This window comes from Balaenoptera physalus, assembly GCF_965194825.1.
Source record: "Balaenoptera physalus genome assembly, chromosome: 5".
Classification (NCBI taxonomy): domain Eukaryota; kingdom Metazoa; phylum Chordata; class Mammalia; order Artiodactyla; family Balaenopteridae; genus Balaenoptera; species Balaenoptera physalus.
Genome location: NC_138884.1, coordinates 122,682,404 through 122,708,572, shown reverse-complemented (window position 1 = coordinate 122,708,572; position 26,169 = coordinate 122,682,404). Strand labels below are relative to the sequence as shown.

Here is a 26,169-nt window from a genome sequence, read left to right as displayed (position 1 = left end):
TTCAAAACTAAATTTTGTTATGAAAGTTTCCCCTGGGAAACCACATTGCTTCAGCAAAAACATCAGTTGAGTTTTTACCAGCAGTGTCATTTTAGACTGAAATTTTTATAGACTCTGTACTACCTCAGAGATGCCAAAATAATTGTCTGAAGCATTTTGCCTTATGCAGTCTCTGCTCTCATAGGGATGATGTTTTAGTGTGAGCCTGTGAAGGAGAGAGTGGGAAGTGGCAGAGAATAAACATGTTAGCAAACAAATAAATAAAATACTGTCAAATAGTGTGAGAGCTATGAGGAAAATCAAAGAGTAATGGAAGAGAGGAAGAGGGGATAGACTGGAGGTTCTTTCTATATATCAGAGCTGAGCTGAGATCTCAGAAAGGTTATAGTTAAGCCGATGATATGATCTGCCAAGGGAAGATTTGGGGAAAAGAATCTAGGCAGAGGCCTTGAGATAGAATTGAGCTGGCTGGGCTAGTGCAGTGATCTTGATTGTGATCCACAATAAGATAAATATTTTATTTCCTGACCCAGTACATATAAATTTCTACGAAATGACATTCATACCATGTGTGATGCATTCTAACAATTTCTGTCCTATCCTATCCTGTTCACAATCCACTGAATTGATTTCATGGACCAACACTAGCTTGGTTGTTAAGAACTCAGGCTTCAAGCATGGGTGTGAATCTTAACTCAGCAACTTACTAGCTGTGATACTTTCAATATGTTACTTAACATCCCTGTGCTGCAGTTTTTACACCTTTAGAGTGAGGGGCAACAGCAGTCTCTACCCATGAGGTTTGAAACCAGATTTCCCTCCAGAAAGACTGAATCAATTTTACTTCTAACTTTAGTGTATTCTTATTTCATACACTGTTTCTTTAAACCCACACCATTCATCTTTTTAATCTTTATCAACTTGATAGGTGAAACATTATTCCTAATAGTTTTAATTTGAATTTCTTTTATTTCTAGTGAGGCTGGACATGTTTTCCTCCTCATTGGATACTAAATGTAGTTGCAGTTTTTATTTCCTACAAAATGTACAAAAATAATGTGTTAAATATAAAATTTTACTAGGTATTGTATTTATAACTTCTTTGTCATTTTTTAATTAAATGCAAAGTTATAACATTTATTTACACTTATCTTCCACTAAACTACATATAACCAATAAAGGAAAAAGCTTTTGGGGGGATGGATACAAATCAATGAGAATATCAGCTAGTTCTTGAATAAGTCTTTGAAATGATTATAAATGGAGAAATACTAAAATTTGTATTCATTTTCATTTTAACCAATAGAATTCAATATTTTAAATCATAGTTACAAACATAGACAAATGAAACCACCTTCAGGCATACCTACCAAAAACATTAGAAGTTGCCTATTGTAGTAGAAGAGAATGGTTCTACAATGAAAAAATAAATTAATTAAATTAATTAAAATTTAATGATGTGCATGAACTAATGATAGATAATAATAGGCCATGAAGTGAAGAATATGATTAATTCAAGCTGCAAATTAAAAATTTCTACATTTTGTACTTTCTCTAAAATCTTTTTTTTTTTTAAAGAAATGAAGTTTCTGGTGACATTATTGAGTACCTTGTATGCAGGCTGCTACCACAGGTGCAATCGCTTGTTTATTTAAAGTAGCTAAAACCAAACATTTTTCCTTAAAAATGACTTTCCTTCTCAATTCTCAATTTGTGACAGTGACAATAGCTTCTGTTATATTTTATTACCTCTGAAAACCATGGAATAAGGAATTCTGAATTCAATCAAACTGATGAAATTTGCCAGCCATGGGAAATCAAACTTAAATTCCCTGCCTCTGTAGATGGTCTGCATACATCCCAGTAAAATTTTGATCAAGAGGATAAAAGACAAATTAATTGGATTAATTGGAAGAGGGAATAAAAAAAATTTCACAGATGTTAGAAAAAATTATATCAAATGGAATATAGTAAAAACCACAAATGGAAATTTAATTTTCTTAACACTGTTAAAAAAAATTTAGGTATTAAGTATTAAGAGATATTAGATATTAAGTATTAATAGATATTGTTTAGATATTAAGTATTAATAATTAGTTTATCCTTCATTTCCCGTAAATTTCAAAATATTTGCACCATGCTTTCTCTTTGATCAGAAATCTGATAAGATCAAGTTGTTGCTATAAGAAAACAGCAACAGCAAATAAAGCCAACCCTTTCCTCTTCCTTAGCCAAGATAAGGCGCAGCTGACAATGATGTTAAATGGAAAAAAAAAAAAACCCAAAACACTGGATACGGGAAAAATTAGATCAGCAGATAGAAAGTAACTTCTGCATTAAGTTAATTAGAAATGCAGTTTCTCTGCTCGGATGAAACTACTCTTTGATTATCTTATTAATTGCCTTACACACACACACACGCACACGAACACAGCACACACTTAATGAACCAAAATATGACTAGTGGAGACGCTTAAGGTTTTTTGAAGATATGTGGCTGTTACTGCAAAACAAGACCATGACTCCAGAGAAGACGGCGACGGGAGCCAAAGCTAGTGTGGCTGGGGCTTAAAGAAGGCCTGGGAAAGATACAGTTTCTACTTAGGTCTCTTAGGGCAAGGTTAAAGTCATGGTACTACTTTAAGTTTTACCCTTTAACCTTGCTTTACCACTTCTCTTGAATAGTAAATTGAGAATAACTTGTACAGAGGAGGGTGGGTATTTTTCTCATCAAGATCAATGATCCACAACAGAAAAAAAAAATCAATTGGCAATCTATACAAAAAGCAACATATTAATAATTTAGTTGGTGGTTTAATTTTTTTTAAAGAAATATGAAACACATCTGATTTTTAGATTAGGAAATCTTAATATTTTGTTCAATAAATAATATTTATTCTATAAATCTGAAAATTACATGTACTAAAAATACAGTTCTATGATGTGGTTAGTTAAGAAGAAGAAGAAAAAGGGAACCAGAAAAAAAGATGGGAGAGAAGATCAGGGCAAAATAGGGAGCTAATATTCACCTTCTATATGCTAGGTATTTCATACACAGAATGTTACTGAACCCTCATAAGAACTTTAAGTGGATAGCATTATACCCATTACAATGAGGAAACTGAGTCTCTGAGGCATTAAGTTATTAGGATGACAAGGCTCAAACTTAGAACTGTCATTACCCAAAACCTTTTTCATTGCTCCATAATGCTCAGCTTCTACAGAAGGAGGAGGCAGTGGGGTGGAGAAGACGTATGGAAAAAAAGAGAAAGTGGCTGAGATGGGAGGTGGGGAAGAGTAACAGACAATGGGAGAATGAGACACAGTAGGGAGAGATGAAAAAACGATGGGTAGTAGGACAGAGGGGCAGAAAAAGAATATGAGAGTATATGGCTGTTAGCATAAGTGATGCCATCCTGGGCCCGTACAGTTCCTCTTGTCCTTCCGCTGATCCCACCCGGGACAGTACTGTGAGGTAAATCACATCTCTGTTGTCAAGGGCTTTGTAGCTAATAGATATTGCTTAATAATCACTGGGACCAGGTTGGCCTCTTGGCTCTGTAATCCTCAAACAGTGATGAAAACCTTTGCTGACTTATTCCCTGTGTCCGCAACAGGGGTCCCCAACCCCCGGTCCGAGGCCTGTTAGGAACCGGGCCGCACAGCAGGAGGTGAGCCGTGGGTGAGCGGGTGAAGCTTCGTCGGCCGCTCCCCATCGCTCGCATTACCGCCTGAACCATCCCCCCCAACCTCCGCGGAAAAACTGTCTTCCATGAAACCGGTCCCTGGTGCCAAAACAGTTGGGGACTGCTGGTCCATAATACTAGTTACCCATTTATAAATATTGACTTAGGAATGCATTTCCTGTTTCAAAGCACATACCCCTATACCCTATGTTAACTATAAAATTGTCTCAGTGGCCCCTTGGCAGTGTGGAGCGCAGCTGCAAACGCTTACAGAGCATCCGCCTGATCCCACCCTGTGAGCAAGTTACCCTGTAATATACTGATCCATGGATTATATGGAGCTGCCTGCCTTGTGTTTCAGTCTCAAGATAACTTCTCAGTTTGGTGGGCACTTTTTGTTCCCTCTGTTCTCCAACAAAGAGGGAACGCAAAATAGAGAAAGTTGCATATAAGGAGTTGCTGGAAGAAGAGATGCAAGAAAAGATCTGTAGGGAGACTACCTGTTTGGAATGTAGGTGTCAAAAAAATAAACAATTATTACCTATCCATTGGAATATCTATCAACAGAGTAATTATTCTTGACAACTCAAATCACTGTAATCCTAATACATTTTGAGCAGAGTTTCTCAACGTCAGCACTAGTGACATTTTGGGTCAGGCAATGCTTTGCTGTAGGCGACTGTTCTGCACATTATAGGATGTTTAGCAGTAACCCTGGACTCTTCCTATTAGATGCCAACGGTACTGTACCCCCTTAGTCTTAACATTCAAAAATGTCTCCAGACACTGCCAAATGTCCCCCGTGAGCAAAACTGCCCCCAGTTAAGAACCACTGATTTAGAAGTTCCATTCTTGAAATAATGATAAAAAATGGACAAAAGATAGCTACCATATACAAAATTATTCCCTGAGTTAGTGACTAGATGCCCATTGGAAAAAAATTAGATTAAGTTTAGGGCTGAGTTCATCTAAACTCAAAGCACTTGCTACAGTATTGCTTGCAAACTGCTTTTCAAAGATGTGAAAGGAAGTGGGTATAAACAAATATCTATTTTTGAACTACACAATCTAAGGGGGAGCAGCAGATTTATCAGACTGTCCTCCCATCATAGGTGAGGGAGGGCTCTTTGCATTTCTGAAACAAAAACAAAGCCGGCTTTGGAGTTTGGAGACCTGGGTTCTGGTGTGCTCTAGTACTAGTTAATTGTTAAGACCTAGGGCAAATCACTTGGCCTGGAGAAGCAAGGCTTGTTGGCTTCTTACACTTTACCAAGAGTTCTAATATACCCTTCTAGGGAAATAGTAAAATAACTTCCTTATGTATATATATCTATTACTGATACTATGTCGAAGGGCAAGTTTGTTGAATACTGTGGATTGGTTTGCTTATTATTCCCTTGCCACTCAAAGTGTGGTCCACGGGCAAAGCATCAGCATCACTTTAGGAGCCTGTCAGAGATGCAAAATCTTGGGCCTCACCCCAGAACAACAAAATCACAACCTGCATTTAACAAGAGATGATTCGTCTACACATTAAAACTGAGGAGCACTGTTCTATTCCACCTTCCTCCTAGGGTGGCTTTCTAACTGCAGAGTCTGGAAAACTTAAAAGTAACATTTCTCAGATATCTTTTCACTTAGGTTCTAGTTGAAAATTAGGTCCAAAAGCTAACCCTTACACGCTTATTATATGCTAAGTACTGCTCTAACACTTTACATATATTACATACATACATATAACAGTTTTATGGGGTTGATACAACTATTATTCCCTTTATACAGATGAAGAAACTGAAGGCCAAAGAGGTTAATTAACTTGCCCAAAGTTACAGTTAGTAAGTGGCAGAGTTAGGATACAAACCTAGGTATTCTGGATCTAGAATACGTACTGCTAATCATATCTTTGATGACAGACCAAAAAGGAGGTATAAGGCTTCCCTCTGGTACCATTTTTTTTTTTTTTTTACAGATGATCTCATGGAACATTCCTTGATAAATGCCATTATACAGGTTCCTTCATTTATTTACTTAAATATCTATAAGCCAGCATTTATCTGAAAGTTCCAGCATTGCAAAAGGCAAGAAATAGAAATGAAGCATTACCATCTGAAAGGAAGCAAAATCAACCTTATCTATAGAGTGAATGATTATATACCTAGAAGATGCAAAAGAATCAAGTCTAAGAGATACTAGTATATATTAGTATTAGAATTAACAAAAGAATTCAGAAAGGTAGCTAGTTTAAAACTAACTAAATAAAAACCGATAGCTAGAAACCAGCAGCAAAAACATGATGTGGAAAAAGAAATCCCTTTCACAATGCCAACAGAAATGTAAAAGCTTAATATAGACTTCAGTATTTATAATTACTATAAAGAATTGCAAAGCCAGGGAGAAAGTGGATTATTCAATGATTAGGCTAAAAAAAAAAAGATCAGCTCCATACCTCACACAATACATAAAGTCATTCTAAAGAGATTAAATATATAGAGTAAAAAAAAAATAAAACTATAAACACACACATAAGAAAATATTGGTGGATACTTTAAGTGTAGGATTAGAAAGAATGTTCTAAACAAATATAATAGATATATGTATGTATGTGTGGGGTGTGTGTGTGTGCATGTATGAGGGTGTGAGATGTGTGTGTATGAAATTAACAAAAAAATTCCTTTGGCTAATAAAAATTTAAAGCATTTCTAAGTCAAAAACATCATAAACAAAATTATAAAGTAAACAGCAAGCAGGGAAAATAATTATAATCAATGTGAAATATGAGTTTAATATCTTATAATAATGCCAAAAGAAAAAATGGTCAAAGAACACAATTAAAAAGAAATACAAATGCTCAACAAATATATGAATGGTTTAGTAAACCTCTCCAGCAGTATCTTACGACAATAAGATAATTTTTGCCTATTAAGTTGGCAAAGATTAATCTATAAATTATACTGTTTGTTGCTGGTATGGATGGTTTCCAATTGGTACTCTTACATACTAATGCCAGAAGAGTACAATGGTGCAAGCTTTTCTGAATGCAATTTTTTAGGATGTTTCAAGAGGATTCAAAGAGTTTGACTTATTGACCTAGTTCTTCCAGTTCTAGGAATTTATTCCAAGGTGGAACAGTGAGAAAAAGGTAGAACTTTATAAGCAAAGATTTTCATTACAGCATTATCTATAAAAGAAAGTTTGAAGCAACTTAAATATGTAGTATTAGGGGAATGATTATTAGGCAGCCCTAAAAATAATTTTTACAAAGAATTTTTGATAACATGGGAAAATGGCACAACATGCTAAGTAGATAAAAACAAGATACCAAATCCAAATATTACATTAAAACATGTTTAAAAATATGTGTGTATATACGCATATACACACATACAGAGAGATATATGAATGTAGTAACATCAAATGTTTCATATTTTATAGCACAATATTACTCAGTGAGATTTCAAATGCTTTTGTTTTCTTTAGATTGTTTTATAGTTCTACATTTTCCGAAGTACACATTACTTTTATAATCATAAAGAAAGACCTTAAAGCTAAAAATAATGATTCTAAAGTCAATCCAAGGATGGTGGGACCTTTCTATCCCACCTAAGGCAGGGCCATCTTAGGTTATTCAGGTTGTAAAATGCCACATACATACATAAATGTAATAAAAGGACTGGAGATATTTAACCTTCCAGGTATGCAGCAGGGCAGAGACTCTCTTACCTAAAGGGACCTGGCATTCACAGTCATGAACATACTTGGATCATCTCCCATGCACACAATTACCAACACACATGTAGGACAGCTGTGCCCTGTCCCTTCAGTTCCTTGGGCGTTTTGCCTCTCTCCCTGGCTTATCTTTCTTAGAGGCCAAACTGCTACTTCAGACTTGACAGTTCCTTCATCTAGGGAACCTGGTCCAGTCTTTCAAGTCCTCCTTTCCTAGGATAGAGGCTGCCTTGTCAATCATGTACCTGGAAAGGTTTAGGCCAGAAAGACAGAGGAACCTTAGTTTTCTCTCAGATGGAGTAGTACTTAAGGATAAATAGTAAAAAAAAAAAAAGATGCTTATAATATCTTAGTTATTAAGAAAACACCTATATAAATACTGGTATTTTGGTATTACATGAAATAAATACCATTTTGATCTGGTATCATAATAACAATGAGCCAAAGATATGTTTTGTAAAGTCAAAGCTGATGCAAGAGGTTTCCAGGTAGAGGGAAGGGCATGAGTCTTTCAGACAGGAATAGAAAGAAAAATCAGTGAAGGTAAGCATGTATGTAGAGGAGACTTTAGGCTGGGGAATAGCCAAAGGAAGAAAGCTCCTTCAACAAATGATCAGGTAAGGGCAAACTGTGAAGGAACTAGAAGTAGAAAGGGATTTAATACAGCAAATTAGGGGCTGACAAAAATCTTTGAAAGAGCTGGAGAAGCAAAAGTCAGGTGCCTTCTGGAGCTGTTGCATTCAAGAGCACACCACCTGTAACCCTGATCCAGATATAAAGGAGCCTCTGCTATTACTGCTGCCGCTGCCACTACTACCAATTCTCTCTTAACATCCATGACGCTACTCAGATTCTGGAACCTTAAGTGAGTGTGCTAAGCAGAAAGGACAGCAGGGAGATGGCCTCTGTCTCATTTCCAGCTAATTAGTTTTGGTTCTGTTTCTGTTTATATCATTGTTTCTATGGAAAAGTTCACTTTAAGTTCTAAACAACAAGTTTACAAACCAAGTTTTCAAAAATACTCCGTTTGTAATTTGGAGTCCATGTGTCCTTAAAACAACAAAACAAACACACACCATCTGCCTAAAGAAAAACAAAATAAATCCTTAGACTATGTTTTATAGTTGTTAATTTCATTTACCTCTCCCTCAAATATCTTTATATCTCTGCCATCATTGCAAGGCAGTGCATACAAATTTTAAATTTCATTTTCAGGACTTGACAAAAAAGCTACACTTATTACCAAGAAATGATTTATCACAAAAGCTTGCTTTTTACACCAGTGAGTTGGGTTGTATCAATTTTTTGTTTATTTTTGACTTCTTTATAAGAAGTTCTTCTTTGGTTCTGATATAGGAGGAAACGCATATCTCAGGTGTAATTTTCAAGTATTGTGTATGTGGACTTAGAGTACATAAATAAATCATGTGATAAAAATAAATGATAACATTTTCAAAGGAATACAGGAAAATAAATTTACATGACATGCAATGAAAGAAGCAGGTATGCAAAGTATATCTGTTTTCTAGGCTATATGTTTCATTCTTTTTTCGTTTCATCCCTTTTTGTTGTACCATAAGCAATTTTGTTAAGACCAGAGCTACTGATGATGAAAAATCCACAGAAGCTTAAATGATTTTACATGCTCCCTTAAAACCACTTGAAAATTGCTTTGGGACCTTCAGCTCAAATACATCCGCCCCCCCCACTCCCCCCCAGGGAGTTCCTGTTGCTGTTTTCTTCACTTTTCCAGTTGAACAACTAAAGTAAGAGGAAACAGTCCTTTAGCTACTGAGTCATGGTACAGTTAATGGGGGAAAACTACCAGGAAAGCAGTCAGGAAGATCTCCTAGCTACCAATTATTTGCTTCAGTCACCATCTCTTACATTGTCAAAAGAATGAAAAATTACACTTCCACATGGGGAGCAAACCTAATGCTAAGGCATATTTTGTGCGTGCCACACAATTATTTCTATTTTCTAAACAATGCTGAGACACTAGAACTTATACTTTATCTATTAATGCATTTAGTGATGATGTTGGAGTTTGTGAAATGTGACAAAAAGAACAGATGCAGAAGGATAATGAGAGGAGACAGGTATCAACTGATCTCAACAGTATACACTGTAATAAAGGCAAATAATCATTTTAATTCTTGGTCTTTAATGTGATTCTGAAGGCTAGCTTATCTCGGGTATTTTCGAAGGTCTAATTACTGTATTTGCTGGTGAAAATTCATCCCACATATAATTCAATTTCTTTTATTAAACTTCTTGCATAATCTTGAAGATAAATGATGTGTTATAATGCCTATTATCACATACTTAACTTAGTGAAAGCAAATTCTTTCAAAAGAGTTTCAAAAACTACCCAACTTCTCTTTTCCCTTATTATGGCTGGACTCATACTTTTTTCCCCTTTGGTACCAACTGAAAGCAGTTTTCTTGCTTTTTCAGTTTTTTTTCTTTCTGCCTTAGGCATTACTTTTTTAACTGAATTATTACTCACCTTCTTCAGTTTTTAAATGAAGTTTAGATCCCCTTTGGGTTCATGTGAAAAACTTGCTCTCGGAGAGTCCCTGTCAAGACACCTATTGTAATACTCGCTCCTACACGTCTTCAGGTACTGATTGCATGTCTAGAGAAATACACCCACACCTTACAGAGGCGCTAGGTGTGAGTTCAGAAATGACAAGATGGAAGTCGGGAGGGGAGCCGCTGGCCCCTGAAACACAGCACCGGGGTATGAACTCGAAGTTGAAGAATGTTTACATGTAAGGCTTTTAGATAAGTGACCATTATGGAGAGCACTTCCACAGACCCCCGGGCTCCGGCCTGAGAAGCCTCTGCCCGACGGGTGGGTAAGGGCGGCGCTGACCCCGCCAGGCACGCGACTCCGGGCCGGCACTTGGCAGCGCACACACGGGACCCCGCGGCCCGGCCCCGAGGGCTCCGTCCAACCGCTCTCCGGGGCCGCTTCCCAGAACGCCGCAGCGACCAGCGCCCCACGCCGAGCACAGCCCGGGCGCCGCCCGCCCGCCGGGCCACTTCCCTCCGCCGTCGCGTGGGGCTCAGGAAACCGGCCGGACCGCGCCGCCCCTCCTGGCTCACCTGCTCTTGCTCCTCCTGCGGCCGCCGGTCGCGCCGCCGCGGGCTCTCCCCGGGCTCCGGCTCGGTCCCCGCCGCCGCCCGCTCCGCCAGCGCGTCCCCGTCCTCGTCGCGCTCTCCGCCGCCGCCGCCGCCAAGCAGCTCTCCGGCCGAGCACATCCCGCCGCCCGGGACGGCCGCCGGAGGGGCCAAGCCGCGAAGCCGGAGGCAGCGATCGCCGCCCGAGGGCCGCCCTGGGATCGGCCGCGCTCGCTGCTGACAGGAGCCTACGGAGCGCGCCCCGGCGGTCTGGGCGCCACAAGTACCAGCCCGGCCCGGCCCCTCCTGTCACCGGCTCGCCCCGCCCTCGGCCGCCGGGGCGGAGCCCACCCGGGGGAGGGAGGGGCCAGGGCAGAGGCGGGGCCAACGGGGCGCGCGCGCGCGCGTGTGTGTGTGCGCGCGCACGCGTTTGTGAGCGACTATGAGTGTGTGTGAGACTATGTACATTACAGACTGTGTGTGAGAGAGAGGCTGTGTGTGAGAGAGACTATGAGAGAGAGAATGTATGAGAGACTACGTACGTAAAGACTGTGAGAGATTGTGTATAAGAGATTGTATGTGCATGAGACTGCGTGTGTGAGAGCTCGTGTGTGTGAGAGCCTGATAGGCACTGTGTTGAGAGAGACTGTGAAAGACGCGGTGTATGCGTTTGTGAGGGGGAGAGGAGAGCGTGTGTTGGTAGGTGTGTGAGAGAGGGAAACACACGCAGACACAGAGTTCCACCCTCCAGCGGGGCCCCTCTGTGCTTGCCTGGCACCGGCAGTGTGCCTGGGTGTGATGCTGGCTGCCTGTCCTGAGTAGCTGTCCATCCTTTGCAAGTAATACACATTCTCCATCTATTTTGTTCCTTTTGCCTGCTCTCTGTGTCTCTCTGAAGGTCTGAACGTCTCTCTCTGTTGAGTGCTTCCCTGGTGTGTGTTGGTTGTTGGAGCCTTGGGAGCACTTGGTGGTGTATCTGCCTTTGTGTATATTTCTATAAATGGGTAAGAATATGTCACTCAGTGTGTGGTAAGGGAGACATCTAGTTTATAATTCTTTTTCATGCTACCTGTGGTATCGCAATTTATAATAAGAAATATATATATATTTTGCCTTTGTCCCCATTCCTGGCGCAGAGCTCCTAAAACCTTGGAGTTTCCTAAGTGGTGAAAGGGATAAAGATGTCCTTTGTTATGTTAATGAGGCAACTTTTTGATAGCCCCTAGGTAACTTAAGGGTGGGCCCTGGTTGTCAGAAGAACCAGCCTTGTGATTAGAGGATTGGAACTTTCAGTGCCCCCTCTGATCTCCCGGGAGGGGAGCGGGGCTGGAGGTTGAATTGATCACCAGTGGTCAGTAGTTTAGTCAATCATGCCTTTGTAATGAAGACTCCATAGAAACCCAAAGGATAGGGGTTTAGAGAACTTCCGGGTTGGTGAACACGTGGAGATGGGGGGAGAGTGGCAGCTTAGAAAGGGCATGGAAGCTCTGTGCCCCTTCCCGCATACCTCGCTCTATGTACCTTTTCATCTGACTGTGCCCCTGTATTCTTTGTAATATCCTTTATAATAAACTCCTAAAAGTAAGTAAACGTTTCTCTGAGTTCTGTGAGCTGCTCTAAGCAAATTAGTGGAACCCAAAGAGGGGATCGTGGGAACCTTCAATATATAGGTGGCTGGTAGAAGCACAGGTAACAGCCCGGAGTTGCAATTGGCAGCTGACGTGTGTGTGGTGGGTGGAGTTGGAGCGAGGGGAGGTGGGGGGGGGGGAGAGCAGTCTTGCGGAACTGAGTCCCTGGCCTGTAAGATCTGTGAACTTATCTCCAGATAGGTAGTGCCAGAACTGAGTTAACTGCTTAGTGGTGTTGAAAAACACACATCAGACTACCCTATCCATTTTGTTAAAGGGAAGTTGAGGGCACTTAAATAAGGTATCAAATTTTGTATATCTCGTATCTGTATTTTCAGAAGATAATAGACTATTGTATAGATAAAATATCAGGCTATCTTTCAATGGGAAGTAAATATGCCTAGGTATGGAGAAGACTGAGTTATTTGAGATGTTCTATTAAAAAGTCTCTAGGCCCAGAGGGAATTAAAATAGGCGGGAATGTAAAGACTTATTTTAAAGACCTGTTTCCTGGTTTTGGTAATCAGGACTGTAGAAGCTAGAAAATATGCCTTTGGCTATCACAAATTAAAAATGAATTTGGTTTATTTCCTTTCTTAAAAGCCTTTAAACCCCCAGAGGAAAGTATTTAATATTATATATATATATATAATCAGAAACAAATGTCACCATGGGAACCCAAAAGCATTCCCTGTTGGACCTCATTGCTTTCCTCTAATGACATTTTCATTCTTGAAATTTTGCTTTGGCTCTTAGTAGTGTTTCTTATAAAAAAATGACCTTATATATATATTTAAAACAAAACTTTAGGATTATGTATGTGGCACAGAGAATATCAGCTTTTTACTGCCAACTCTGTGGAGCTTAAGGCACATTTTGAAGTTCACCCTCTTTTGGCTTGTAGCTGATAACTTGATAAATCAAGTGGCTATGCACTCTTCAATCAGGTTACAGAGTGAACAGAAACTCCTTCTATACTTGAGGACTCAGAAGGCATAGAATATATATATCTGGCCAGGAAAAAAAGAATAATACAGAATTTAGCTTTGTTCAACTTAGGGGACAAGTCTTACTTAAGTGCTTTAGAACATACTGTCTGGCCTTTTGGAAAGTCAGGCTTCTCGATTCTTTGAGAAGTGTATTCATTCAGTTATTTAGCAGATATTTATTGAACACCTCTAGGCATTAGGCCCAGGTCTAGGTCCCTCCTCTCATGTAGCTTCCATTTAATTTTCTTTTGAGTTCTATTCTGCTTTTCCTGGCAAAAGCCAAGAACTTTCACCAAAAGGTGGCCAGAATCCTCTGATTCCTGCCTAGGACTGATGTCAGAACCTCTTCATTTTCTTAGTATCTATCTTTTATTTAGTACTTGGGTTTCCTCTTTGAACTGTTATTCATTTGTTTATAGAGACTTTAGTCTTTCCTGAAGATTTAGAGAATCACCTCTTTTTAAAAAACCCAGTAGTGGGCTTCCCTGGTGGCGCAGTGGTTGAGAATCTGCCTGCCAATGCAGGGGACACGGGTTCGAGCCCTGGTCTGGGAAGATCCCACATGCTGCGGAGCAACTGGGTCCGTGAGCCACAACTACTGAGCCTGCGCATCTGGAGCCGTGCTCCGCAACAAGAGAGGCCGCGATAGTGAGAGGCCCGCGCACCGCGATGAAGAGTGGCCCCCACTTGCCGCAACTAGAGGAAGCCCTCGCACAGAAACGGAGACCCAACACAGCCAAAAATAAATAAATAAATTTATAAAGAAAAACAAAAACAAAAAAACCCAGTAGTAGCATTTTATACAAAAGACATTATTCAGGTTACATCACAGATAACATACTTTCAAGTGTGTCTTATGAGAGGGGAGGACTGTTTTCCCTCTGTTGCATACTATGAATAATAAATATATAAAGCTATTACTGCCTGTTTCCCATGGGAAATATAAGATTGTTATTACCTAGGCAGCTATAACGTGTTGGTCTCAAATTGTATGTAGTTTAGTTGTGATTTTATTAGTGTATTTACCTTGTGTTTTCCCAGGAATTAATAAGTGGCAAAAAACAGATTCATTTCTCAGGAGTGGCCTGTGTAGTGCAAAGGTGTCTTGTGCAGTTGCTGTGGGAACTCTCTCACTTTCACACCTTTAATATCTTATTTTTAATGTTCTTCCACTCTTATGTGTACAACTTTCCAGAGAGAAAAATGAACAAATCAGTGATCTGTACTCATTTAGTAATATAATATTAGAAACAAATGCAGTTATTTGTAGAAAATGCACAAAACTTCATTTTTCAGTTTAATTTTTGACATACTATGATGTTATTATATGCTTCCTGTGCTTTAATTTTTGCCTCTCATTTTTAAAAAAAATCTGTTTCGTTCCTGTTTAACAGAGCCTTCAGTATGGGGAATAATTTTTGAGATGTTTGAAATCTTAACTAAAATCCCAGGAAAAACTATGGTTTCTGGACAACATGTGAATTTAAAGGAAAAGGAACTTATTGGAGAACACTCACTTCCTTTATCGTTCCTTTATTTTAAGGAAGCTATATCAGAAACATGGTGAACCAATGCTTTCTCAATGTTCTCTGTCCATCCCAGAGAGTCCATTCTGATTGGGAGAAGGAAAAATTTACCCTTCTTCTTGGAATTAATTTCGAGTCTCTCTTTTGTTAAAGAACAAAATTCAACTGAATAAATTTTAAAGATCTTATTGGTTTTATTCAGCCATTCATGAATCAGGCAGCATCCAATCTAGCAGATAGAAAGGAGGTCCAAAGAAGTGTACAACTTAACAGGGTTTTATAGGCCAAAGTGAGCAGGAACAGGAAAGTTATATTGGGCATTTGCTGATTGGTTAATGCAGGGTTATTCCCTTATATGGAGCAAAGGAAGTCTTGGGGCCTGGTGAGGTAACTTGTGCTGGGCAGGCAAGGGCTGATCAGTTGACCTAGGCCTTCCTTCTCTGAGGCTCGAAATTTAGTTAAGTTTTGGTTTGTCGATGTGGTGTTTAGCATGAGTGACTTCATCTTGGGCCTAATCTGTTTACCTTAACTGTTTTATTCTCTTTTTTCTGGTGTGACTTCTTTGCATCCACATGTACTACTGAGTTCTCTCCTTACAGTAGGAATGTAGATTAAGAGTTGTGTTTTCACTAAAAAAAAAAAAAAAAGAGTTGAGAAGGCTATTCAAACTCACTAGTAGAGAAAAAAATGGAAAAGTAAACAATTATAAAGTACTACTTAATATATGTTAGCAATTTTTAAAGTGTTGAATAAAACCTAATGTGGACAAGCCTTAGGGAAATGGTTAAACTCAATTACTGCTAGTAGCACTGCAAACTGATGGCATTCTTTTGGCGGTACATATTCAGAACCATAAAAATATTCATACTCTTTGGCTTACTAACTGCAGACCTAGAAAAAAATTCAAAAGGGGTTAAAAAAAAAACAAACAAAACTGTTCCGTGTTCAAGGCAAAACTATAGTGAAAAGTTGAAAGAAGCCTAAATGCTCTCCAGTAGGGACATGTCTGAGTAAACTATGGAATTCCAACACAATTAAATGTATAAGGCCTTAAAATAGTAATGATAAAGATTTTATATCAATGTGATAAACACATTTAATATGATGTTAAGTGGAAAAGTGCAGCCTGATAGTAGCAGAGCCACTTAGCCCGTATCTCAGGAGCTGAGAAGATTAAAAAGTGTAATATGGAACTTAATTCTGTTCAACTTAGGGAATAAGTCTGACAGAAGTGAAATTATGTGAACATATAGATCAAATTTGGAAGAGAAATTTAAAAAATGTTTTCTGGGTTGTGTGTTTCCTAGTAAAATTAATTTTAATGTTGTAATTTAAAAATAATCATTTTTAAAGATCTGTTTCTGTTTTCTTTGTAAAATTGGATGGCTGGCACGCAAAGTCTGGTTGCCTCAACTTCATAGCTGAAAGTTCTGTTACCTTTTGTTGAATAATTTAGTTGTTGAATGGGTTTGGATCTTTTATTCATGCTGTTCTCAATAATTTAGAATCTTAAGTTGGAAGGAATCTAAGAGGCATTTTAGAACAAACTCCCACCAGTATAAGGATCCCTTCTATAACATTCCTGACAGGTGGTCACCCTCCTTCTGTTTGAAGGCTTCCAACTATGGGAAACTCATTACTTCATGATGCTACCTGTTCAATTACTGGATATCTCTAGTTGTTAGAAAGTTCTTTACATCTACTGAATTGAATGTGTATCCTTGTCTCCTCTGCCTACTGGTCCTAATTCTTTCCTGAAGTACAAGAGTACTGATTAATCTTTTTTTTTTTTTTTCCCTCAAGACAGTCTTTTGAATGTTTTTTAAAAGGCAGTTTTTGTCTTCTCTTAGCCTTTATTCTTTCAGCTGTTATTTATGGATAGATGTAGAATTTGTAGATTTTGCCATTTATTATCTGTACCTACTTCTTATGTTAACAGTACCCCAGCTTTTTTTATCGATTCAACTCTCTCCCACTCTGTCTGTGATTTCAGTGAAGATGACTCTCTTCCTGGATCCAGGAGTGGAGAATATGACCTTTACTAAGTAAATCAAATGCATTTCACCCTTCCTACCTCCCATGGCTATAGTGACTGATTTGAGGATGTGCACGTGGCCCAAATCAGGACCATCAGGGCCAGTGAAACTCAATTCTGGGATTTTTGTTTGTACTGTAGAAAAAGCAAAGTCTTGTCTACAGGATTGGTGTGTGGTGATATGAGCTTGGAACTACAGGAGAACCATCTTATAAGGGCCTGAGAATGAAGTCTGTCCAGCAGATTGCATGACTGAGAGATGAGCTTCTTAAAGCCAGCTTTTAACTTCTCCAAAAGTTGAGCTACCCCTGTATGCCTCTTTCAGATATGTTAGCCAATAAATATATCACCATAATGCCACTCCACCTCTTTTTTTTCTCATACGCCATCTTGGGTTGGCTTTTTATCACTTACTGAAGAAGTTAGAATGATACAAGCTCTAAACTAGGATACAGAGGAAATGAAGTAGTTCTGCTACTACCAGACTGCAGAAACGTGGGCAGTTCATTTAAAGTCTCTGGTACTGAATTTCATCATCAGTAAAATGAACAAGTTTAACTGGACAATTTGAAAAACCTCCTCCTGCTTTACACTTCTATGATTTCTGTATGACTTTGCCTCTAGATCTAACCTGAGTGTCTTGGCTGCTGTCATTTGCTTTTATTCCAATTGGTCAAGTTGTTCTTCTCGGAGAGGTTAACTCTCAAAAACAAAAGGATAGAAGGAATTTTCCTATGCTGCATCTTTTTTTAATCACTCATATTTAAATTATTTTCCCTATTCCCTACCCCTCAATCTTTTAAAATGTTTTAATGAACATATAAATTGTCCTAATATGGTTCTAAGACATCTATAATTTTAAGACTTTGTCATGAAATAACTCCCTTTACTCAGTGAAAATTAGGTCTGTTACTCTCTTGTCTCTAACTTTTCATTTTGAAAAATTTCAAACCTTCAGAAAAATTGCAAGAATAGTACAATGAACACCAGCAGAGCTTTTACCTAGATTGGCCTGTTGTTGATATTTTTCTGTATTTTCTTTCCTGTGTGTGTTTTCCTAAATAAATCTATTATTCTTTAAAACAGTATGTATTAAGAAAACTAAGGACTTCTAAGATGATTTCTGGAACCATTTAGAAGGATCTGGAAAACTAGAGTTGGTACAGGGTAGGGACTAACAATTCAGAGTCTTGACTTTTCCTGAATTTCGATCCTGGATCTCTCTAATCTTCAGTTCTCATATTTGCGAAATATGGGTATTATTGGCACCTATTAATTAGTATTAATTAATTAATTAGTATTAATATTAAATACATTAATTAGTAGTATTATGTGAGTAGAGCTCACACGAGATGTGTGTGATTTTTCATTGCTTGTGGGAAACCATAGTTATCTGTGTTCTGCTAATGACGTTGGACCTTGAGTTTCCTCACATGGGAAATAAATTTGTGGTTGGCTCAAAAGGGAATGCAAAGAGCTGAAACAGAAATTAAAGAATATGTGTTTTTGGCTGGGCAAGAAATTAGACCCCATGCTGAAAATTTCAAATAGCATCTGCCAGCAAGGTACTAGTGGAAGTAAAACTAGATAAGGGTAGCAGATGGGTTTTATCTCATGTGCCAATTACTCTTCATGGCTGCCTGGTACACTGTATAATATAGCTTGTGAGAACTTTTTGGGAAAGAATAACTGCCATGGCATGGGAGATATGAGCACTGGCACAAGTGCCATGTATTTGCCTCTCCGATCTAGGTCTGAAAGACAGAGGAGGCAAGTTTCAGGAATGGGAAGTGAACTTGACAACTGGCTAGTAAATACATTTAAGACTGAGATTTTCTGCCCGTTCCCGTGAGCTGGAAGCTTCCCTCCAGCCAGGCTGCTGGCAGCCAGAGCCTGTCCCTTTTCCTCTCGCACCCAGAGGAGTGTTTGGACTCTTAACCAGAGCTCGCGGGGCGTCTGCAGAGATTACATCCTACTGCATCCTTGACTTTCCTCGTGCGGTGCCACCTTGGTGCCACAGTCCCTAATTATTAGGACGACACCCATTCCGAGAAGCAGCATCCGCCCTCCCACCACGTCCTCCCTGTGGGTGTGGGGGCAGCATCAGTGTTTGGACGCCAAGCAAGGACCCGTGCTGTGTCTCCAAAGGCAGTCGGTTCTGTCAGGGATGGAGGTCAACCCAGAGTAAGGACTTGAGTAATTGGGGGCCCACATTAGAAGACCCTGAGCCCGGAGGAGAACCAAGATGGCGGAGTAGAAGGACGTGCTCTCAGTCCCTCTTGCGAGAACACCAGAATCACAACTAACTGCTGAACAATCATCGACAGGAAGACACTGGAACTCACCAAAAAAGATACCCCACATCCAAAGACAAAGGAGAAGCCACAATGAGAAGGCAGGAGGGGCGCAATCACAGTAAAATCCAATCCCATAACTGGTGGGTGGGTGACTCACAGACTGGAGAACACTTATACCACAGAAGTCCACCCACTGGAGTGAAGGTTCTGAGCCCCACGTCAGGCTTCCCAACCTGGGGGTCCGGCAATGGGAGGAGGAATTCCTAGAGAATCAGACTTTGAAGGCTAGCGGGATTTGACTGCAAGACTCTGACAGGACTGGGGGAAACGGAGACTCCACTCTTGGAGGGCACACACAAAGTAGTGTGTGCATCGGGACCCAGGGGAAAGAGCAGTGACCCCAGGGGAGACTGAACCAGACTTACCTGCTAGTGTTGGAGGGTCTCCTGCAGAGGCGGGGGATGGCTGTGGCTCACCGTGAGGACATGGACACTGGCAGCAGAAGTTCTAGGAAGTACTCCTTCGGGTGAGCCCTCCCAGAGTCTGCCATTAGCCCCACCAAAGAGCCCAGGTAGGCTCCAGTGTTGGGTTGCCTCAGGCCAAACAACCCTCCCTCAGGGAGGGAACACAGCCCCACCCATCAACAGTCAAGTCGATTAAAGTTTTACTGAGCTCTGCCCACCAGAGCAACAGTCAGCTCTACCCACCACCAGTCCCTCCCATCAAGCCTCTTACATAACCTCATCCACCACAGGGCAGACAGCAGAAGCAAGAAGAACTACAATCCTGCAGCCTGGGGAACAAAAACCACATTCACAGAAAGATAGACAAGATGAAAAGGCAGAGGGCTATGTACCACATGAAGGAACAAGATAAAACCCCAGAAAAACAACTAAATGAAGTGGAGATAGGCAACCTTCCAGAAAAAGAATTCAGAATAATGATAGTGAAGATGATCCAGGACCTCGGAAAAGGAATGGAGGCAAAGATCGAGAAGATGCAAGAAATGTTTAACAAAGACCTAGAAGAATTAAAGAACAAACAAACAGAGATGCACAATACAGTAACTGAAACGAAAACTACACTAGAAGGAATCAATAGCAGAATAACTGAGGCAGAAGAACGGATAAGTGACCTGGAAGACAGAATGGTGGAATTCACTGCTGTGGAAGAGAATAAAGAAAAAAAAATGAAAAGAAATGAAGACAGCCTAAGAGACATCTAGGACAACATTAAACGCAACAACATTCGCATCATAGGGGTCGCAGAAGGAGAAGAGAGAGAGAAAGGACCAGAGAAAATATTTGAAGAGATTATAGTCAAAAACTTCCCTAACATGGGAAAGGAAATAGCTATGCAAGTCCAGGAAGCACAGAGAGTCCCATACAGGATAAACCCAAGGAGAAACATGCCGAAACACATAGTAATCAAACTGGGAAAAATTAAAGACAAAGAAAAATTATTGAAAGCAGCAAGGGAAAAATGACAAATAACATACAAGGGAACTCCCATAAGTTAACAGCTGATTTCTCAGCAGAAACTCTACAAGCCAGAAGGGAGTGGCATGATATACTTAAAGTGATGAAAGGGAAGAGCCTACAACCAAGATTACTCTACCAGCAAGGTTCTCATTCAGATTCGATGGAGAAATCAAAAGCTTTACAGACAAGCAAAAGCTAAGAGAATTCAGTACCACCAAACCAGCTCTACAACAAATGCTAATGGAACTTCTCTAAGTGGGAAACACAAGAGAAGAAAAGGACCTACAAAAACAAACCCAAAACAATTAAGAAAATGGTCATAGGAACATACATATCAATAATTACCTTAAACGTGAATGGATTAAATGCTCCAACCAAAAGACACAGGCTTGCTGAATGGATACAAAAACAAGACCCATCTATATGCTGTCTACAAGAGACCCACTTCAGACCTAGGGACACATACAGACTGAAAGTGAGGGGATGGAAAAAGATATTCAATGCAAATGGAAATCAAAAGAAAGCTAGAGTAGCAATACTCAATTCAGATAAAATAGACTTTAAAATAAAGAATGTTACAAGAGACAAGGAAGGACACTACATAATGATCAAGGGATCAATCCAAGGAGAAGATATAACAATTATAAATATATATGCACCCAACATAGGAGCACATAAGGCAACTGCTAACAGCTATTAAAGAGGAAATCGACAGTAACACAATAATAGTGGGTGACTTTAACACCTCACTTACACCAATGGACAGATCATCCAAACAGAAAATTAATAAGGAAAAACAAGCTTTAAATGACACAATAGACCTGATAGATTGAATTGATATTTATAGGACATTCCATCCAAAAACAGCAGATTCCACTTTCTTCTCAAGTGCACACGGAACATTCTCCAGGATAGATCACATCTTGGGTTACAAATCAAGCCTCAGTAAATTTAAGAAAATTGAAATCAAATCAAGCATCTTTTCTGACCACAATGCTATGAGATTAGAAATGAATTACAGGGAAAAACCCGTAAAACACAGAAACAAATGGAGGCTAAACAATATGTTACTAAATAACCAAGAGATCACTGAAGAAATCAAAGAGGAAATTTAAAAATACCTAGAGACAAATGACAATGAAAACACGACGATCCAAAACCTATGGGATGCAGCAAAAGCAGTTCTAAGAGGGAAGTTTATAGCTATACAAGCCTACCTCAAGAAACAAGAAAAATCTCAAATAAACAATCTAACCTTACACCTAAAGGAACTAGAGAAAGAAGAACAAACGAAACCCAAAGTTAGAAGAAGGAAAGAAATCATAAAGATCAGAGCAGAAATAAATGAAATAGAAACAAAAACAACAATAGCAAAGATCAATAAAACTAAAAGCTGGTTCTTTGAGAAGCTAAAGCTGGTTCTTTGAGAAGATAAACAAAATGGATAAACAATTAGCCAGACTCATCAAGAAAAAGAGGGAGAGGTTCAAATCAATAAAATTAGAAACAAAAAAGGAGAAGTTACAACAGACACCACAGAAATACAAAGCATCCTAAGAGACTACTACAAGCAACTCTATGCCAATAAAGTAGACAACCTCGAAGATATGGACAAATTCTTAGAAAAGCACAACCTTCCAAGACTGAACCAGGAAGAAATAGAAAATATAAACACACCAATCACAAGCACTGAAATTGAAACTGTGATTAAAAATATTCCAACAGACAAAAGCCCAGGATTAGATGGCTTCACAGGTGAATTCTATCAAACATTTAGAGAAGAGCTAACACCCATCCTTCTCAAACTCTTCCAAAAAATTTCAGAGGAAGGAACACTCCCAAACTCATTTTATGAGGCCACCATCACCCTGATTCCAAAACCAGACAGAGATACTACAAAAAAAGAAAATTACAGACCAATATCACTGATGAATATAGATGCAAAAATCCTCAACAAAATACTAGCAAACAGAATCCAACAACACATTAAGAGGATCATACACCACGATCAAGTGGGATTTATCCCAGGGATGCAAGGATTCTTCAATATATGCAAATCAATCAATGTGATACACCATATTAACAAACTGAAGAATAAAAACCATATGATCATCTCAATAGATGCAGAAAAAGCTTTTGACAAAATTCAACACCCATTTCTGATAAAAACTCTCCAGAAAGTGGGCATAGAGGGAACCTACTTCAACATAATAAAGCCACATACGACAAACCCACAGCAAACATCATTCTCAATGGTGAAAAACTGAAAGCATTTCTTCTAAGATCAGGAACAATACAAGGATGTCCACTCTCACCACTATTATGCAACATAGTTTTGGAAGTCCTAGCCACGGCAATCAGAGGAGAAAAAGAAATAAAAGGAATACAAATTGGAAAATAAAAAGTAAAACTGTCACTGTTTGCAGATGACATGATACTATACATAGAGAATCGTAAAGATGCCACCAGAAAACTACTGCAGCTAATCAATGAATTTGGTAAAGTTGCAGGATGCAAAATTAATGCACAGAAATCTCTTGCATTCCTATACACTAATGATGAAAAATCTGAAAGAGAAATTAAGGAAACACTCCCATTTACCATTGCAACAAAAAGAATAAAATACCTAGGAATAAACCTACCTAGGGAGACAAAAGACCTGTATGCAGAAAACTATAAGACACTGATGAAAGAAATTAAAGGTGATACCAACAGATGGAGAGATATACCATGTTCTTGGATTGGAAGAATCAGTATTGTGAAAATGACTATACCACCCAAAGCAATCTACAGATTCAGTGCAATCCCTATCAAATTACGAATGGCATTTTTTATGGAACTAGAACAGAAAATCTTAAAATTTGTATGGAGACACAAAAGACCCCGAATAGCCAAAGCAGTCTTGAGGGGGAAAAGCGGAGCTGGAGGAATCAGACTCCCTGATTTCAGACTATACTACAAAGCTACAGTAATGAAGACAATATGGTACTGGCACAAAAACAGAAACGTAGATCAATGGAACAAGATAGAAAGCCCAGAGATAAACCCACGCACCTATGGTCAACTAATCTATGACAAAGGAGGCAAAGATATACAATGGAGAAAAGACAGTCTCTTCAGTAAGTGGTGCTGAGAAAACTGGACAGCTACATGTAAAACAATGAAATTAGAACACTCCCTAACACCATACACAAAAATAAACTCAAAATAGATTAGAGACCTGAATGTAAGACCGGGCACTATAAAACTCTTAGAGGAAAGTATAGGAAGAACACTCTTTGACATAAGTCACAGCAAGATCTTTTTTGATCCACCTCCTAGAGTAATGGAAATAAAAACAGAAATAAACAAATGGGACCTAATGAAACTTAAAAGCTTTTGCATAGCAAAGGAAACCATAAACAAGACGAAAAGACAACTCTCAGAATGGGAGAAAATATTTGCAAATGAATCAATGGACAAAGGATTAATCTCCAAAATATATAAACAGCTCATGCAGCTCAATATTAAAAAAACAAACAACCCAATCCAAAAATGGGCAGAAGACCTAAATAGACATTTCTCCAAAGAAGACATACAGATGGTCAAGAAGCACAGGAAAAGCTGCTCAATATTACTAATTATTAGAGAAATGCAAATCAAAACTACATGAGGTATCACGTCACACCAGTTAGAATGGGCATCATCAGAACATCTACAAACAACAAATGCTGGAGAGGGTGTGGAGAAAAGGGACCCCTCTTGCACTGTTGGTGGGAATGTAAATTGATACAGCCACTATGGAGAACAGTATGGAGGTTCCTTAAAAAACTAAAAATAAAATTGCCATATGATCCAGCAATCCCACTACTGGGCATATACCCAGAGAAAACCATAATTCAAAAGACACATGCACCCCAATGTTCATTGCAGCACTATTTACAATAGCCAGGTCATGGAAGCAACCTAAATGTCCATTGACAGACGAATGGATAAAGAAGATGTGGTACATATATACCATGGAATATTACTCAGCCATAAAAAGGAATGAAATTGGGTCATTTGTAGAGACGTGAATGGATCTAGAGACTGTCATACAGAGTGAAGTAAGTCAGAAAGAGAAAAACAAATATTGTATATTAACACATATATGTGGAACCTAGAAAAATGGTACAGATGAACTGGTTTGCAGGGCAGAAATTGAGACACAGATGTGGAGAACAAATGTATGGGCACCAATGGGGGAAAGCGGCGGGGGTGGTGGTGGTGGTGGTGGGATGAATTGGGCAATTGGGATTGACATGTATACACTGATGTGTGTAAAATTGATGACTAATAAGAACCTGCTGTATGTCAAAAAATTTGTTTTGCCAATATGATGGGTATAATATGGTAATTCACTAAAAAAAAAAAAAAAGACTGAGGAGAGAGAAAAATTAGCAGATTTAAATGAAGTATTCCGTCAAGGCTGTTAGCAAACCAGTAAAATGTGCGTATGTCTATCCTAGCATTTACCACATTATATTGATAGTAACTCCTTTGTTTATGTGTTTGTCTCTCCAACTGGAATATAAGTTTCCAGAAGGAAGATCCACTATTATCCTTCATGCTTTATCAACTGCTAGGTATGTAGGAGGTACATAATCAATGTTTGAGCTGATTCAGCTATATCTAAATTTTTATTAGGTTTGGGTTGAAAGTCCTTATCCTGTAAGGCTTATTCTGTTTCTATGCTTATTTTGGAGCCTCCTGCTCTGTTTAGTTTCCTATTAAAAATATCTTTGGAAAATTCCCATCTTATAGCAAGTAAACTGAGAGCAAAAAGATGTTTGCCAAACTTTAATCAGAATAGAGAGGGCACAGTAAGTCCCTGATTACTAAACCCTTTTTCAGAGTTCATGTAGGACAGAATTCAGGTAGGGAATAGAGATATGGAAGACCCTGGAGATGCAAATTTTAGGTCTTCTGTGCATACTAACCAGCTCCTTTTCATTCCTACTTCTGCAACCCATTAGACACAGTATCTATTAAAAACTAAAAAACAAAATCAAAATTCTATGATTCCTTGTCTTCCTAAATATTAAAATTGTAGATAGTTCTTAAGTCATAATTTCTGAGACTTTGTCCAACTTGTAATTTCCACATCATTAATTGACACTCATAAATAAAATGGGTACTGTTATATTCAGCAGCTGAGAATGATTATTCTGAGCCATTAGAGGAAGAGGGCCAATAGCTCAGTTTTGGCCCCATTGTCACCTTTTTCTGAACAACAGTGACAATTTATTCAGTTGAATCTTGACATAACATTTTTATAGATATGAGGCAGTGTTCTAGAAAAATAAAAGTTCTGTTGAAACGTAAGAGGTATAGGCCTCATAAACTTAGTTGCAATTGGGCAAAGGTAAAAATCATCTGGCATGTCCCCAATGGCACAATTTTGGCATTAACAGTACACTAGCTTTAGCGTGTTCAGTTTATCTGTGAGGTTCATTTATCAGGGAAGGTAAAAATAAAGTGTTGATACAAATTGCTAGACATGTATTTTCAAATTGCATGGCATATATTTTCAAACTGCACCAATTAGATGTACCTACATTTTTTATAGTCTTTAGCCTTCTGAGAATGTACAGTTTTTTTTTTAACATCTTTATTGGAGTATAATTGCTTTACAATGTTGCTTTAGTTTCTGCTGT

At 38.9% G+C, this 26,169-nt stretch overlaps 2 protein-coding genes across 2 annotated transcripts in view; one reads left to right on the top strand and one right to left on the bottom strand.

Annotated features, from left to right (window-relative positions):
- The window catches only part of FAM241A (family with sequence similarity 241 member A), a 36,231-nt gene extending 25,363 nt beyond the window's left edge, over window positions 1–10,868 (bottom strand). The window contains exon 1 of the mRNA XM_082463083.1: window positions 10,524–10,868. Within this exon, the coding sequence (XP_082319209.1) occupies window positions 10,524–10,679 (156 nt within the window). The 5' untranslated portion in view covers window positions 10,680–10,868. The remainder of the gene's footprint in view (window positions 1–10,523) is intronic.
- Window positions 1–26,169, top strand: part of LOC309661338 (uncharacterized protein) — a gene marked incomplete at its 5' end in the record, with an annotated part of 709,907 nt that overhangs the window by 87,431 nt on the left and 596,307 nt on the right. The window lies entirely within an intron of this gene.